A 15,906-nucleotide genomic window follows, 5' to 3' on the forward strand; every position below is an offset into this window, starting at 1 on the left:
AGTAATTCATGAAAGAAATCGATTTTTTTTAAGAAATGAATTGGTTTCTTGCTGAGTCTCTGCTTTGCACTCTTTTTTTTCCATTGCTATGAACTTATTTGATTGATTCTTGGCTTGAGAACCTTGTTCATGTGCTGTTGATACCGATTCTTGCAACAATTTTTTTTTAAAATTTTGAAGACTTTTGTGAGGCTTATCCTTGTACTAACAATATTTTTGAGAATCTCTTGGCAGATGACTGAAAGAACCAACTCTTTGGCCAAGAAGAAGGGCCCTGCATCCAACGGCAAAGGTTTGGTCTCAGGAACTTCAAAGCCAAGAGACAAAGGTCAAGGTGCAAAGAATACCACAAAGCACGGAAAGTGTGATCCAGCGCCAAAAAGGACAAGGCCTGAAGGAAGAGCTTTGGTGGTTGCTTCTGGTTCCAAGAAAAAGGGGAAACAGTTGGCTGTGGTATCTGAGAGTGAACAGACTGAAAGTGACTCCAGCAGCTCAGCTGGCGGTTCCCAAGGCACCATTGAAGAGGGATCAAAGAAGTTCAAGAAAACTGAACCAGAAACACTTGATTATCTGGCTAAGTTTCAGCAGATAGAGATCCAGCAAGGGAGATTCCCTGATTTGGACTTTCTGAAGAAGATTGGCCTCTATGAAGATATCAAGACTTTGCTTGGGAACATGGGTGTTGAGTCACTTTTGGAGATGAGAGAAATCGCTTATGAGCAAGAGTCCCAAGAGTTCTTGGCCTCCTTTGAAGCTTTCATTTACTACCCAAGGGATTCAAGAATCATTCAAGGAGATGGGCTTGGACATGTGGAGTTTACTGTGCAAGGGAAGGAGTATTCAGTGTCATTCAGAGAATTGAATAAGATCTTTGGGTTTTCAGCACCTAGAAATGAACTTCTCTCCAACCAGGTCAATCTCAGAAAAAATGAGATCCAACTTCTATGGAGATCAATTGCTTCTGGGAAGTATAGAGCTGGAACAGCTAAGGCCTCTTGGATAAGGAATCCAGTCCTGAGATATGTACACAAGATTCTCTCTCACAGCTTCTACTTCAAGATTGATGTTGGAAGAGTTCACAAAGGAGATCTGATGCTTCTTGGTGTAGGGCTGAGACCGCTGATGCCAACACATGAAGATGGGGAACCCTATGAAGGGTATGAATACCCACTTTGCCTTGCATCTCAATTAGCAAGGTCTTTGATGTTCTACAAAAAGTGCATGTGGGGTTCTACAAAGCAAGATGCAAAGCTGACCCATGGATGGGTGGTAACAAAGATCTTGAAAGCCATGGGGTATAGATTCAAGGAGAGCAAGGCAAAGTTTGATCTGATTAATGAAGCACATTTGTGTAGGATTGGCTTTCTCCAAGGAAGAGTGGGTACCAAGGTAGTCTACAACTTCAAGACACTCATCAGTGAGCCAGCCCAAGTTCTCCTACCCAATCCCTCCATCACCACAGTCCAAATTAAAAGGAACATTCACTTCTTCTTGCTGAAGGAAGAGCTGTACAATGTCCAAACTGATCCACCAATCCTCACATACAAGCAAGCTTGCAGAGAAGAAGCCTCCAAGGGAAAGAAAGCAACCGCTGAAGATGCTACCACAAGTGCAGCTGGTGCTCAAGATGCTGATCTGCCTCCACCTCAAAAACGTTTTGGTGGAAACAGATATCACTTTGATGATTACAACTGGGAGGAACCAGGCACTTCAGGGTTCAGAGCTCAACAGAAGATTGGTATTCTCCAACAATGGTGCAAGTACCAAGACAAAACCATCCACAAGATGGCCAAATGCATCAAGGAGATGAAGAAGAGGATCAAGAAGCTTGAAAACCCTTGCAAAGGTGGGGCTCCAGCACCGGTTTCACCAAGGAACAGAGAGGAAGTTGGGGAGAGTTCCATGAACTGCACAGCCTTGGTCACATATGGAACCACTTGGGTAGATCTTGACGACGGGACTGATGAGGCCAGCCACCATTCTTGGGAAACACCGTCAGGCCACACATCGAACCCCTCCTACTCATTGGGGTCTGATTTCAACAGCCACTAGGTACCACTCAAACCTTGTAAATAGCATGTAGATTTTCTTTTTCTTTTGCATTTCACTTGTTTACTTTGTTTTAAACTCCTTTCTCATGCTTTTATAACACAAGGGACTGTGTTATTTAAGTGTGGGGGAGGAGTTTCATCCTTTACTAATCATGTTTTCTATTTTCTTATTTTACACTTTGAGTCTTGAGTCACATTCTAGTTGCATATTCATCTAAGTGCATATAAAAACCAAAAAAATGGAAAAATCTGAAAATTTTACACAAAAAAATGATCATGTAGTTGCATTCTCATTTTTAGGATTGAGTCTAGATTGCATTTGCATGTAGGTTGCATCTTGCAAGGAGTAATGATAGGTTTTCTAGAGAGTACATCACTTTGAGAACTTGAATTGAATATGCTTTTGAATCTTTTTCTGTGCTTGCAAAGTCTGAAATGATTTGAATCTGAGAAGCAAGTTTGAATTGAACTCAACTCTAATTAAGTGGGAACCTTGAACTTGACTTGAAAATATCTTGTGATGCATTGTTTGAAAAAGCTTGTGGATACCAATATACATACTTGAGCTAGAACCACTGTTTTTACCACTCTTTTCCTTAGCTCAAGTAGCTGAATCCCAATCATGGATCAGTTCCCATACCTTGAACCCATCCTTCTTTTAAGCCAATGTTTGTGTGTGAATTGAAAGGCCACCTTGGATCAAACTTAGCAGAAAGTGTTAGGTTTAGAGCGACAAGGGCAGGTCTCATTGAGTGCTGTGTTCCAACATCAAGGAACTGAGAGTTTTGGCGAGGAATAAGTGTGGGGGAAAAGACCTTTTGGTGAGTGGAAAAAGGTGAGATGAGTGGAAAAGAGAGAGTGAAAATAGCTAGGGGAATGAAAGAAAAAGAAATCAGTCTTGGTGTTTTGAGAAAGTGAGCTCCGGTCTGTTGAAAAGAAAGAGTCTAGCCTCTAAGTTAAAAAGGAAGAAAAGAAGCCAAAGGCTTAAATGTTTTGTTAAGAAAGAAAGAAGAGGCTAGAAGTTGTAAAAGAAAAAGAGCTGTGTAAAGTTTGAGTTCCAAGACTTGAGAGGAAAAGTGAAAAGTAAATCCCCTAGTGAGAGGAAAATGAGAGTGAAAAGTGAGGATTTTTGAGCAAGTGAGGAAGCTTTGAGTAGAGGGTGGGGTGTGATGAGTCTTTGCCCTTGTATGCATAGGTTGCTTTTTACCTTTAGCATTCTGCCAAAGTTTGATCATTCATAGAGAGATCCCTTTGCTGCATTTAACCCACTTGAACACTGATGAGATCATTTTAATCTCATAGCCTCTCCCTAGCCAAGCCAGCTTGTTTAAACCTTGCATCATGAGATCCACCTGATAAAAGCTTAATGAATGTGAAAGAGTTGAGAGAGAGAAGAACTTGTGGAGATCCCTTGCTGAGTTGATATATATCTGAGTATGACTTTGCATTGCATAATTGAGCATGAACTTGAGTTCTCATTGTGATCACTTCTCTCAAAAAGAAAATGTGAACTCCCATTGCATACAACCTCTTTCTCTCATTTGCTCTTTTTGCAAAGGATTTAGTGTGTTGATCATGATTAGTGAGTAGTCACCTTAATGAGGTTCTAGATGTGTAGGTTAGGGTGCTAAAGTGTTAGATTATAAGTGCTTAGGGCTAGATTCATTGATTCATCTCTCTAAACAACTGTTCTCTATGCTAGATCCTTGATAATCACTTGAGATCTAGATTCTGGGAATTTCATGCACCAAAAGTGTTTGATGAAATTCCTGAAAGAGTTGTATTAGAGGTTTAAGCATTTTTCTGCATGATGATGTATTGTTATTTGCTTGAATGATCATTGAGAACTGTTTATTAATGCATATTGATTCATATTTCACAAATGGGAATTTGGTTTGAAAATGGATTAGTATAGGGGTTAATACCTTCATGAGGATTAACCTAGATTAGAGTTCTTAATCATTTGAATCATGTCTCATCATTGTCATTAACATTTCTAGTTTAGCACCAAAGCACCCTAACCAACTATCATGTCTAGAATCTCATGCCTCCATCATATCATATTCACATCATTTGTCATTGCTTAGTTCTTGTTTTCATTGTCATTAGTCTTTAATCCAGTTTATGTTTGTAGTTGTCTCTAGATTAATCAAAACCCACTCTTGTTTGCTTGAATTAAGAACTTGATCACATAGTTTAGTGTCTAACACCACATCTGGATTGATTAACCTCTTTGTGCTACTTTGACAAGGGGATTGATAGCCCTAAGACCTCAAAAACTCCTGTCTATCATAGAGGAAGAGCTGCTCTCCTTCGACTGGTTTTGCTAAGATCGGTGGACTCGCCAGATAATTCTTCAATTCCTGGAAAGCTGCTTCGCATCGCTCGTCCCACTCAAATTTCTTGTTTCCTCGGAGGGTGTCGTAGAAGGACAAGCACTTGTCTGTGGAGCGGGAAATAAACCTGTTTAGCGCGGCGACTCTTCCTGTGAGCCTTTGCACTTCGCGCTTCGTCCTTGGAGAGGGCATCTCAATCAATGCCTTGATCTGCTTGGGGTTTGCTTCTATGCCTCGGTGAGTTACCAGATAGCCGATGAATTCTCCCGAGTTGACCGCAAATCTGCACTTCGCCGGGTTTAGTTTAATGTTGTGCTTGTTCAATTGCTCGAAGCACTCCCGTAGATGCGCGACGTGGTCTTCCTCCTTAAGTGATTTAACTAACATGTCGTTGATGTATACTTCCATGGTTTTTCCGAGCTGAGCCGCAAACATTTTATTGACGAGCCGTTGATACGTTGCTCCTGCGTTCTTGAGCCCGAACAGCATGACTTTGTAGCAGTATATCCCGCGATCAGTTATGAATGCCGTTTTTTCCCGATCATCGGGGTGCATCAGAATCTGATTGTAGCCAGAAAACGCGTCCATAAATGTTAACAGTCTATTTCCTGCAGTGGCTTCGACGAGCCGGTCGATGTGCGGCAAGGAAAAGCTGTCTTTTGGGCACGCCTAGTTGAGGTTAGTGAAATCCACATAGACCCGCCACTTGCCGTTCTTCTTCTTCACGACCACCGGATTTGCGAGCCAGTCTGGGTATTTGGCCTCGGCGATTGATCCTACTTTGAGTAACCTCTCGACTTCGTCGTTAACTACTTTAGCTCGTTCGGGGCCGAGCTTCCTTCTTTTCTGCTTGACTGGCTTAAAGGTCGGATCCACATTCAGCTCGTGACAGGTTACGTCGATGCTTATGCCTGGCATATCTTCCGCTGTCCAGGCAAAAGTGTTGATGTTCTCCTTGAGGAGGGAAAGGAGTTCGCTTCGCAGAGGCTCTTCTAGTTTTGTTCCAATTTCGACGCATCGCTCCGGACGCGCCTCGTCTATGCACACCGAGTCCACTGCGTCACATACCGGCTCGGCGCGTGTTTCGCGGCTCTCCGCGATCTGTAATTGCTATAAAAGTTTCGAGAGCTCGTTCGCGGGCTCTCGGTTTGCCTTCATCATTTTGCGGTCTATGTCTGCTCGTGCGTCGGTAACGGGGTTCCTCAGTTTGTGTTCGGCCAGACAGCCCCCAGATCGTTTTGACACCCGCTGGAGTTGGGAATTTGAGGCAGAGATGATAGGTGGAGGGTACCGCCCTCATCCCGTTGATCCATGGAGTTCCCATGATCACATTGTAGATTGCTGGGTGATCAGTGACGCAGAATTCGACGATCTTAGTGACTCCGCCAGATACCACGGGAAGCCTGATCGTTCCCATAGTCATCGTTGTTTCTCCTGAAAATCCAATTAGAGGTTTGGGGATTGATTCCACCTCGGAGAGGTCGATTCCCATTCTTCTGAGTGTTTCCTTGAAGATGACGTTCACTGAGCTTCCAGTATCGATGAGCACCCTTGCTACGTCATGATCCCTGATCGTTAACTCAATCACCAACGGATCGTTGTGAGGTCGATCGATTCCTGCCGTTTCCTCCTCGGCGAAGGAGATCACTGTGTTTGGGATGTCGGTTGGTTCTGTCCAATTCTCCTTTGCTTCGGCTCGGCGCTGATAGGCTTTGATGGAGGACACAGTATCTTGGTAGTATTGAGATTCACCCATGATCATATTGATCCTTTGCCTCGGCTCGGGGGTCGCTCTTCGGGTTCGCCTCTCCTGTCGCGCTTGGAGTTATCGCCTCGTCGGGGAGGATTCGCGGGTTCCGCCGCGCCGCTCGCGTTTTGGAGCTCTCCCGCTGCCATCTTAGCCGCGAGTTTCGCTCCTAGAGTTCGGCATTGTGCTGTTGAGTGCCCGTAGGTCTGGTGATACTCACAGAAAGCCTTCTCGTCGTAGTTGGCGGACTTTCTCACCCAAGTGTTGTTGCGCGGCTCTCCTCTTCCGCGTCCGGTGCCTACCTGATAGTTATGGGCACCTCCGCTTCTAGTTCATCCGAGCTCTGCGTTGTTGTGTTGTTCGATGGGTTGCCCTTCTTCGCGGGGCGCGGAAAAATTGAACTTCGGATTGCTGCTTTCGTTGCTTCGTTCTGTTCGTCCAAGTTTTTCATTTCCTCCTCGTTTACGACGAAGTCTGATGACCGGTGCAAAGCGTCTTGAATTGTTTGTGGCGTGTTGAGTGCCATCTCCCGTCGAAACTCGGATTTGTACCACAAAGATCGTTTCAGAGCCTCGAGCGCGGCCTTGTCACTTATCCCTTCTATTTTGGACACGACTGCCTTGAATCTTGCCATGTAATCCCGAAGCGGTTCGTTTGGTCCTTGGGATAGTGGCCACAGGTCGGCATCGGATGTGCCTCTGTCCATAAACTTCGAGTATTGTTTAAGGAATAAGGCGAAGAGCTGTTAAAAACTGCCGATTGAATTGCGTTCCTGTCTTGAAAACCACTCGAGTGCGGCCCCCTTAAGATGCTCCACGAAAAGCAGGCAGTATCCGGCATCTACTTCCCGCTCGGTCAGTTTGGCGGCGTTCTTTGTGAAGGCTCGTCCCATTGCTATCCAAAACACTGTTATGTGTGCTTTCGGGTCGGTTGTTCCTTCGTAGAACGGGATTCTCACCTTCCCCGGCTCGGGAATCCTGGCCTCCGTGATTCTTGCAGTGAATGCAGTTCTCTGAGTTTCTTCAAGCATTCCGTCGATTTCGGGCACGGCGCTTGTTGCGTTGTGCACTTGGAACTTCATGGCGCGTATTCCAGCTACTGTCCGAGCCATTGAGGCTCGCAGCTCTTTGAGTTCGAGAGTTTGTGCGTGAGTCGCTCCCGCTCTTCTCTCCTCGGCTCGTCTTCGCGCTTTGCCTGCTCGATCCATTGGAGGTTTTCTTCCTCCTCGGTTGGGTTGTCGCCGCGAGTCGGATCAGAGACTTTGTCAGTTTGAACGCCGTTTAGTGCCGAGGCGAGCTCTTCTTGACTTATTCGCCGAGCCGAGCTGGTTTGTTGCGGATTCGTGGTTTCGTCGTTCTGCTGGGCGTCCACGTCGATCGCATCTTTCTCTTCCTTGCCGGCTCGTCGCCTTAAGTTCCGGCGGAGTGGAGGCGGCACGATCATGTTGACTCGGGTTGCCGCAGGAGTCTGTTCTTCGAGGGGACAAAACATTGGAGGAGCCGAGGGGTTTCTTGCGCCGCTCCCTGAGGCTTCTGCAGGTTTTGAGAAATCGAAGCGTCTCCGGATTCCATCCATCGGGTCGGGAATTCCGGCTCTCCAAGTTGGGTGTAGTCGCTCAGCCGCCATCGCGTCGAGCCTCTCCGTAATCGCCTCGTTTCTTTTGTCCTGTTCGTCGATTTTCTTCATCAACGCAGCCATCATGTTTCGCATCTCCTCTTGGGTTTTGGTAGTTGTCGTCGTTGTGCCCGATGCCGGAGCGTCCATCTCCGCGTCATTACCGCTGTTGTTGTTATCATCGTGGGTGTTGCTCGCCATGTTCTTCGGATCTTAAAGTCTTGTCGATTTAGAGTAAGAAAGTTTCGTCTCCCCACAGACGGCGCCAAATTGTGTGAGCCAAAACTCGCACAACCAGTAATTTGTTTAAGGAAAACTAAGGGATCGGAAACTTCTAGGGTTTATCGTCAAGAACAGTAAGATCGAAAGGAAGTTTTTCTTGCTGTAAAAGTGTTTAGCTTTTATTGCTTAGGGTTGCCAAAGTTACCGAATGAATTGTATACATCGTTTATTTATACTAATTCTCTGAACCGCCTAGCCGAGAATTTCGGGAGAGATTTTCGGAATATTTCCTTATCGCCTCGTGCGGCTCACCGCCTTTGTATTTCACCTAGGTTTTCTATGGGCTTCGTCTTTCAAGGCCTTGACTCGGCCTAATTGTGAAAGGAAGTGGCTCGGCCCATTCTCTTTTTTATGCAGCTCGGTCCACCCGCTTTCTATCACAGCTCGGCCCACTGGACGTTCTTCCCGCGGCTCGGCCTACTTGTTCCTCTTCACGGCTCGGCCCATCATTGCACGGCGTGGCCCATCTTTCCCTATTCACGGCTCGGCCCATCTGCCTTTCTCCACGGCTCTCCCAATTGTCTATCTTCCACGGCTCTCCCACTTATCTTTCTCCACGGCTCTCCCACTTGTCTTTCTCCACGGCTCTCCCACTTGTCTTGGTGAGCACGACTCGGCTAATTTGTCTTTCTTCCATACTTAGTCATTTTGAGATGGTTTTATCCGCATGGGGTGAAAACCAACCCCAACAATGTGCTTAGCTACCGCCTAGTCTAGTCCTAAATCATGAATGAGCATGTCACTAGGAACAGTCTAAAAGCACACAGTCAACTATCATTGATTCATGTTCACCATTCCCTTTAAAACGTATTTTGTTTTGAAAACCGATTTTGAAAAACTTTAAGGAAAATGAAAAAATTGTACATAATGCAAGACTCATGAAAGAAAAGTGGTTAGAAAGGGATGAAATCCTCCCCCAGACTTAAATCACACTGTCCTCAGTGTGAAACAATTCCAGATTGGATGAGAAAAATGCATAGATAATCGAATTGGTAAGGCCAAAGAGAACTTACCTGGATCCGGAATGTTGGTGGAGATGAACCGGATTCATTCGAAGAGGTTTGGGAAGGTGATAGGTGGTGATGAAGGTGGTGGAGGGTGATGAATGAGGTGGAGTGGGGATTGGTGAGGTGGAATGAGGTGAAGTGGGTGGTTTGGGGTCGGGTTTGATCTCAACGACCATTTGCCGCGGTCAGAAAGATGCAGCCGCGGTCGAACATGTGTTTCCCACGGTCAGAACACCTGCGACCGCAGGGGCCTATATCGCGACCTGTTCCTGGTTCTCCCTGGTTCCTGCTGGGCCGAGCAGTCAGGGACCATCCTTCTTTTTGGTTTTTTTGGGTTTTTTGATTTTTATTGGCTTTTTTGTTTTATAAGAAACACCTGAAACTAAGAAAAAGAAAAAGATCAATAGAAAAGAAAGAAAAATTCTAGAGAAAACAATACATAAATGGGTTGCCTCCCATTAAGCGCTTATGTTTTAAGTCGTTTAGCTCGACTTTTGGTGTTGGACGTGGCTTAGTCCAATGAAGAAGACCCTGTCCTGAGACAAGTCTTTTTCGACACCTCCTTGCTTTCCTTTGTATATCCCTTATAACGACATTCCCAATTGGAAATTTTGTCTGAGGTTCGAGATGGTAGTTTCCTCCAGGATCAAAAATCAGTCTTGGAGCTCCTTTGAGGCATGAGTCTTCAACACCACTTGTGATAGGAGAACGTCTTAGATGCTTGTATGATAAGGTCTCTCTCACTTCATGACATTGAACCATGTTGCAAGATACAAGGACAGATGATTCTTTATGATCTGAAGTGGTGGAGATGGTTAAGCATCCAAGGTGAGGACAATTTGGTCGGAGAGGTATCGCCATGTCTTGAACTATCCAATCGTCGGTATAAAGAGCATTCTCCGCGGGTGGAAATGTCGCGACCGCGGAGAAACAGGGGTTGGCCGCTGGTAGTGCACACGCACCGCGGTGCCGAATGTCTTAGGAAAGATGTTCAGATCCTCTAGCTTCTTGTCTCCAATTATTTTTCCTTGTGGAGAGTCTTCAGAAAAGAGTCTTGAGAGCCATTTAAACTTCACTCTTGCTTCAATTAAGTCTGCATCACCTCTCATATGAGCATTGGTTAAAGGTGTGCATAAGAAAATACCTTTGTTTGTCAAACTTGTAAATCCGGCGTTTTCTTTGGGTGCTCTTCTTTCTAGAACGTATCCAACATCCTTTGTAGCTCCTCCAGGGTCAAATATTGGATCTTCTATGCTGCCTATGATCAAATAATAAGAGTTCCTTGTAGTAATCACCGGGTATGGGGTTTTCTTGTTGATCTTCAGGAAACTCATATGTTGATGCAGGTAGTTGATGAGTGTTCCAACAGATGCTAGGAACGAAGTACCAAGTATCAAGGGTTTTGTTGCATTGTTTTTTTATCTCCATAGCATGGGAACCAGTAGAAACAAGACAACCTTTCCCTTGAAAAGGCAATTCTGGTTTGGAACCAAGTAGAGCTGCACCCAAAAAATCTCTATAGTGAATATAAATCTTAGAGGGATGAAAAATCGAAATACCTATATTGTCTGCAATGGCCTTTGGTATGAGATTCAAATCAGGTCCAATGTCACAAGGACAATCACGAAATTTCACTCCCTTGATTGAGAACGGGGCATCAAACTTCTCGGGATCCTTCGTCTTAGAAAGCGCCTCCAATGGTGGTTTTGATGTCACCATTAGTGTCTCCTCTTTCACATGGTCTGTCTCACAGTCAAGATGGTGAGGAGCTGAAGGAGAAAAAGGCTTTGGTTCATCAAGAGGAAGTGACTTATGATCTTGTATGTTATCTCCAAAACACTTGAACGAATCGGTAGAGACGAGATCGTCACAAGGGATGGAAAGAGGTTCTCCTTTTTCTTGATGGCTGGCTTCCATGACGTGATGATCCAAAGGAATTTCATTTGATGGCCACTTTCTAACAAACTTGATGGAGGATTCTCCATCTACTTCACAAGCTACCCAATACCCATCATCCATAGATTCATTGAGCTCTTGAAGCATATCATCATGGATATCTCCGTGGGCATTGTAAGTTGAATAAGGGTCGTGGTCCCAGTAGAATCCTTGTTCCTCTAAACCTTCGCGAATTGATTTGTTGTGGCTGCGAAGTCCTCTGGTGTGGTGGTTTGGAATCGAATTCTGACCCATTGAGTAGAGATTACGAACGTATTGTGCTTCTTGGCGTCGAGTGGCTTGAGGAGTGTTGTAAAAACCTCCCTCATAGTAGTAATTTCGTTTCATATGGTTCATTGCTTCATAACCTGAAACTAGAAGAACCAAAAACGAAAATAAGTAGAAAAGGTGTTCTAGAGTCGATTTACCAACCTTTCTTAGCGTTTTGCGGAAAAGAAAACGCGTGCCTTCCCCGGAAATGGCGCCAAAAACTTGATGTGGTGTGTCGTGAGGGTGTCAAGTTTTACCCTAAATAAAATCAATAGCCACAAGTGCACAGCTGATCGATTGTAGTACTTAGGGATCGAATCCACAGGGAAGGAGGATCTTTCCTGCAAAAGCCTTCGAAAGAAACATAAAGTAAGAAAGTCTAGAACCAGGCGAGTTTTGTGAGGGTTTTGGTGGTGTGTTTAAAACGTAAAAATAAATTTTAAAGAGAAACTACGGGAATTAAAATGACCTAATAACTAAACTTAACAAAAAAGGGTAAAAACGAGAAAAACGGCTAGACCTAATTGCTAAGCGAAAATCGATTGAAAGAGTAAAGAAACTAGATTAAAGCTTGAATGAAAATCGGTAAATCTATAAGAAAAAAAGAGCGCTGGGGTTCAGGGAAGTTTTCTCAGGGGTACGAACGATTCAAATTATTGCTAGAGAATAAATTTGATAAGATCTTAGCTTAAACTTTTCGAACTGGAGTCACGGACGTATGAATACGACACTGTCGTGATCATAGACAACTATCTCTCTCAACCCTGACCAGTAGGTTTCCACTCCGGCCCTGGAAAAGAAGAGGTGCATTATGTTTAAGACTCGTCAGCATTCACAAATCGCCCATAGGTAGCTTTCCACTCCTATGTTTGTTTTGCTCTCCCAAACTAGATCTGACACCGGATGAACACTTTCGTGTCACCAAGCATCTGGATCAGATTGTAGTTCATGACGCTACTCTCATGCAGTAAAAACGAATTCAGAAGAATAAGTTCTAAGATTCGGCTCAAAAGCTCATGGAATCCTCACCGAACATATAAATCCCCATCGAAAATCTCTTAGACCCAACAGTAAAACTACTCAGACATAACAAACAAAATAAAAAAAACATAGTATTAAAAGGTAGAATAGAAACCGAAATTGAAAAGAAAGAACAAGGGTTCAAGAGACAGATCTCTCTCTCCCTAAAACCTAAAAACAAAGCTTAAAGAAAAATTTCTGTAAAGTATTTCGTCTCTCTCCTTCTCTTTAAAAACGACCTAAATGACATGTATTTATAGTCTCCAATACTCTCTGGTGTCTAGGGTTCCGGATTTGAGGCTGGGAAAATGATACGGGCTTCATAAATGGGCCTTCAAAGTCGGAGTTAGCTGGCCGCGGTCGGGATGGTTGTGACCGCGGGGAATGGGTGGCTGGCCGCTGTCGCGGTGGTTGTGACCGCGGGGAATGGCCTGTTGGCCGCGGGTGGAAACGCTTGCTGGCTGGTTTACGGGACATCTTTCTCTTTGCGTATCTTTTGATTGAACAGTTGGATTGCCAAGCTGTAAGGTGTGCTGGAAAGCTGGTACTTCCATCTTTAAGATCTCCAGATTTGAGCTGGATCAGAAGGTGAGAAGGCCTTCAATCGGGGGTGAACTTCTGACGGTTTGACTCTGAGCTGAAATCTGGTTTTCTATCTATTTTGTTAAGCTTTTCCCAAAGTTACCTGAAAAGAGTCTTGGAACTACAAATACTAGAAAATTGTAATAAAAGTACTTAAAGCAATTAAAAACATAGAAAAAGTATTTCAAAACGATCCATAAAAGTGGTCAAAATACGGTGTTATCAAACTAATCAAAGCTTGATTCACTCAACAAGTTCAAAGCATGGATCAGTCTTGATTTCTTTCTTGTCTACATGCATCAAAGAACTAGAAACTAGGGCAGTGAACCAAATTCTTAAAGTGATATTCTCTCAAGGAAAAACCTATCATCACTCCATTGCATTGATGCAGCCTATATGAATATGCAACTAGACTCAATCCTAAAAATGAGAATGCAACTACATTAACATTTTTTTGTGAAATTTTTTTGATTTTTTTGATTTTTTTTTTTGGTTTTTATATGCACATCGATGCAACTACATGAATGCATGCAAGAATGTGACTCAAGACTCAAAGTAGAAAATAAGAACAGATAAAATATGATTAGTAAAAGATGAAACTCCTCCCCCACACTTAAATAACACAGTCCCTTGTGTTATAAAGGCACGAAGGAGAAGCACAAAGCAAAGTCACAAAATGCAAAGAGAAAATTAGCTAAGCTAGATGCATATTTACAAGGATGGAGTGTTACCTAAGAGCTGTGGAAGTCTGACCCCAAAGAGTAAGAGGGGTTGGACGTGTGACCGGATGGTGTCTCCCATGAGCGATAGCTTGCCTCATCAGAACCGTCTTCAAGATCCACCCATGCTGTGCCATATGGGACCAGGGCTGTGCAGTTGGTGGAACTCTCTCCAACCTCTTCTCTGTTCCTTGGTGAAACCGGTGTTGGAGATCCACCTTTGCAAGGGTTTCAAGCTTCTTGATCCTTTTCTTCATCTCCTTGATACACTGCCATCTTGTGTATCATTTTGTCCTGGTACTTGCACCATTGTTGGAGAACACCGATCTTTTGCTGAGCTCTAAACCCTGAAGTGCCTGGCTCCTCCCAGTTGTAATCATAAAAGTGATATCTGTTCCCACCATAACGTTTTTGAGGTGGAGGCAGACCTTCATCTCCAGCACCAGCAGCACTAGTGGCAACAGCTTCAGCGGTTGCTTTCTTTTCTTTGGACACTTCTTCTCTGCAGGCCTTCTTGTACTTGAGAATTGGTGGATCAGTTTGGACATTGTACAGCTCTTCCTTCAACAAGTAGAAATGAATGTTCCTCTTTACTTGGACTGTGGTGATGGAGGGATTGGGCAGGAGAGTTTGGACTGGCTCATCAATGAAGGACTTGAAGTTGTAAACCAGCTAGGCTCCAACTCTTCCTTGAAAGAAACCGATCTTACACAAATGAGCTTCATTAATCAGGTCAAACGTTGCCTTGCTTTCTGATTTTCATAACTGCACCTGGACCTTCTAAAACCTGTACACACTTTAACAAAAGATTAAAACATCCTAAAAACAACCAAAGAAAGCAAGAAAAGAAACTATATACAGGGATAAGCTTGGGGTGTCTCCCAAGAGCACTTTGTTTAAAGTCTCTAAGTTTGACTTTGATACCAAGTTTATGCTGATGGTGGATCAAGAAGGGGAACTGATGTAGCTTCCTCCTTCTTTTGTGAGACTAGGTAGTGCTTGATCCTTTGCCCATTGACCACAAACTCTTGAACATCTTTACCTTCTAACAAAACAGCTCCATATGGCCTAACTTCAAGAATCTTAAAGGGACCAGACCATCTAGACTTAAGTTTTCCAGGAAATAACTTAAGCCTAGAGTTGAACAGCAACACCAAATCACCTTCCTTGAACTCCCTTTTCAAAAGTTTTTGATCATGTAGAGCCTTGGTCTTCTCTTTATAGATCTTGGAGCTCTCAAAACCCTCCAACCTGATCTCTTCAAGTTCATGGAGTTGAATTATTTTTTTCTCTTGAGCTGTTTTGATATCAAAGTTCAGCAACTTCACAGTCCATAATGCCTTGTACTCCAGCTCAACAGAAAGGTGGCAGCTCTTCCCATATAGCATATTGAATGGAGATGTCCCAATTGGTGTCTTAAAGGCTGTTCTATAAGCTCACAATGCATCATCCAGCCTTTTTTCTCCAATGTTTTCTGCTTGAGCTAACAGTCCTCTCAAGGATGGCCTTAATTTGTCTATTAGACACTTCAACTTGGCCACTAGTTTGAGGATGATAAGGAGTAGCTACCTTATGTTTCACTCCATGCTTCCTCAGCAGTCCCTCCAAAGTTTTGTTCACAAAATGAGAACCTCCATCAGAAATAACAACCCTTGGTACTCCAAATCTTGGGAAAATTATGTTCTTGAACAACCTGACCACCACCTTGGAATCATTGGTTGGGGAAGCAACAGCCTCAACCCATTTAGACACATAGTCCACAGCCACCAATATGTACTGATTCCCATAAGATGAGATGAAAGGCCCCATAAAGTCCACTCCCCAACAATCAAAAACTTCAACCTCAAATATTGGATTTTGAGGCATCTCACTCTTTGAAATGCTCCCATGCCTCTAACAGGCATCACATGCTGAAACAACCCTCTGAGCGTCCTTGAACATAGTAGGCCACCAAAACCCACTCTGAAGAACCTTGGCCACCGTCTTGAATGCTCCCATGTGACCCCCAAAAGCTGATGCATGGCACTCTTGCAACACAGGTTGCATCTCTTCTTCAGCAAGACACCTTCTATACAGCTGATCTTTGTTCAGGACATACAGGTAAGGTTCATCCCAATGGTTTTTTTGGACATCTTTGAAGAACTTCTTTCTGTGGTAAGCATCAAGTTCTTGTGGTTCCACTCCGCAAGCAAGAAAGTTCACAATGTCAGCAAACCAAGGCATTCTCCTCTCTTGGATGATATCCACTTCCTTAAACTTCAAGTAAGAGTTGAGCACCATAAATGATTCCTCAGGGAGAGAGTCATTAAGAGGGACTTCAGAGTCCACTCTTAACCTAGAGAG

The 15,906-nt window shown here is 44.0% G+C and overlaps 2 protein-coding genes across 2 annotated transcripts; both read right to left on the reverse strand.

Moving 5' to 3' along the window:
• Nucleotides 1-5,056: 5,056 nt before the first annotated feature.
• Nucleotides 5,057-6,143, reverse strand: LOC112084563. Its single transcript, XM_024153714.1, has 2 exons — nt 5,679-6,143; nt 5,057-5,488 (listed from the first exon to the last, which is right to left on the reverse strand). The coding sequence occupies exons 1-2, from the start codon at nt 6,141-6,143 to the stop codon at nt 5,057-5,059; spliced, it is 897 nt and encodes a 298-aa protein (XP_024009482.1).
• Nucleotides 6,144-6,145: 2 nt separating this feature from the next.
• On the reverse strand, nt 6,146-7,215 carry LOC112084564. Its single transcript, XM_024153715.1, has 3 exons — nt 6,923-7,215; nt 6,547-6,832; nt 6,146-6,436 (listed from the first exon to the last, which is right to left on the reverse strand). Exons 1-3 carry the CDS (start codon nt 7,213-7,215, stop codon nt 6,146-6,148), a joined length of 870 nt encoding a protein of 289 aa, XP_024009483.1.
• Between the last annotated feature and the right edge of the window lie 8,691 nt (nt 7,216-15,906).

Source organism: Eutrema salsugineum, unplaced genomic scaffold (assembly GCF_000478725.1).
Source record: "Eutrema salsugineum unplaced genomic scaffold, Eutsalg1_0 scaffold_4, whole genome shotgun sequence".
NCBI lineage: Eukaryota > Viridiplantae > Streptophyta > Magnoliopsida > Brassicales > Brassicaceae > Eutrema > Eutrema salsugineum.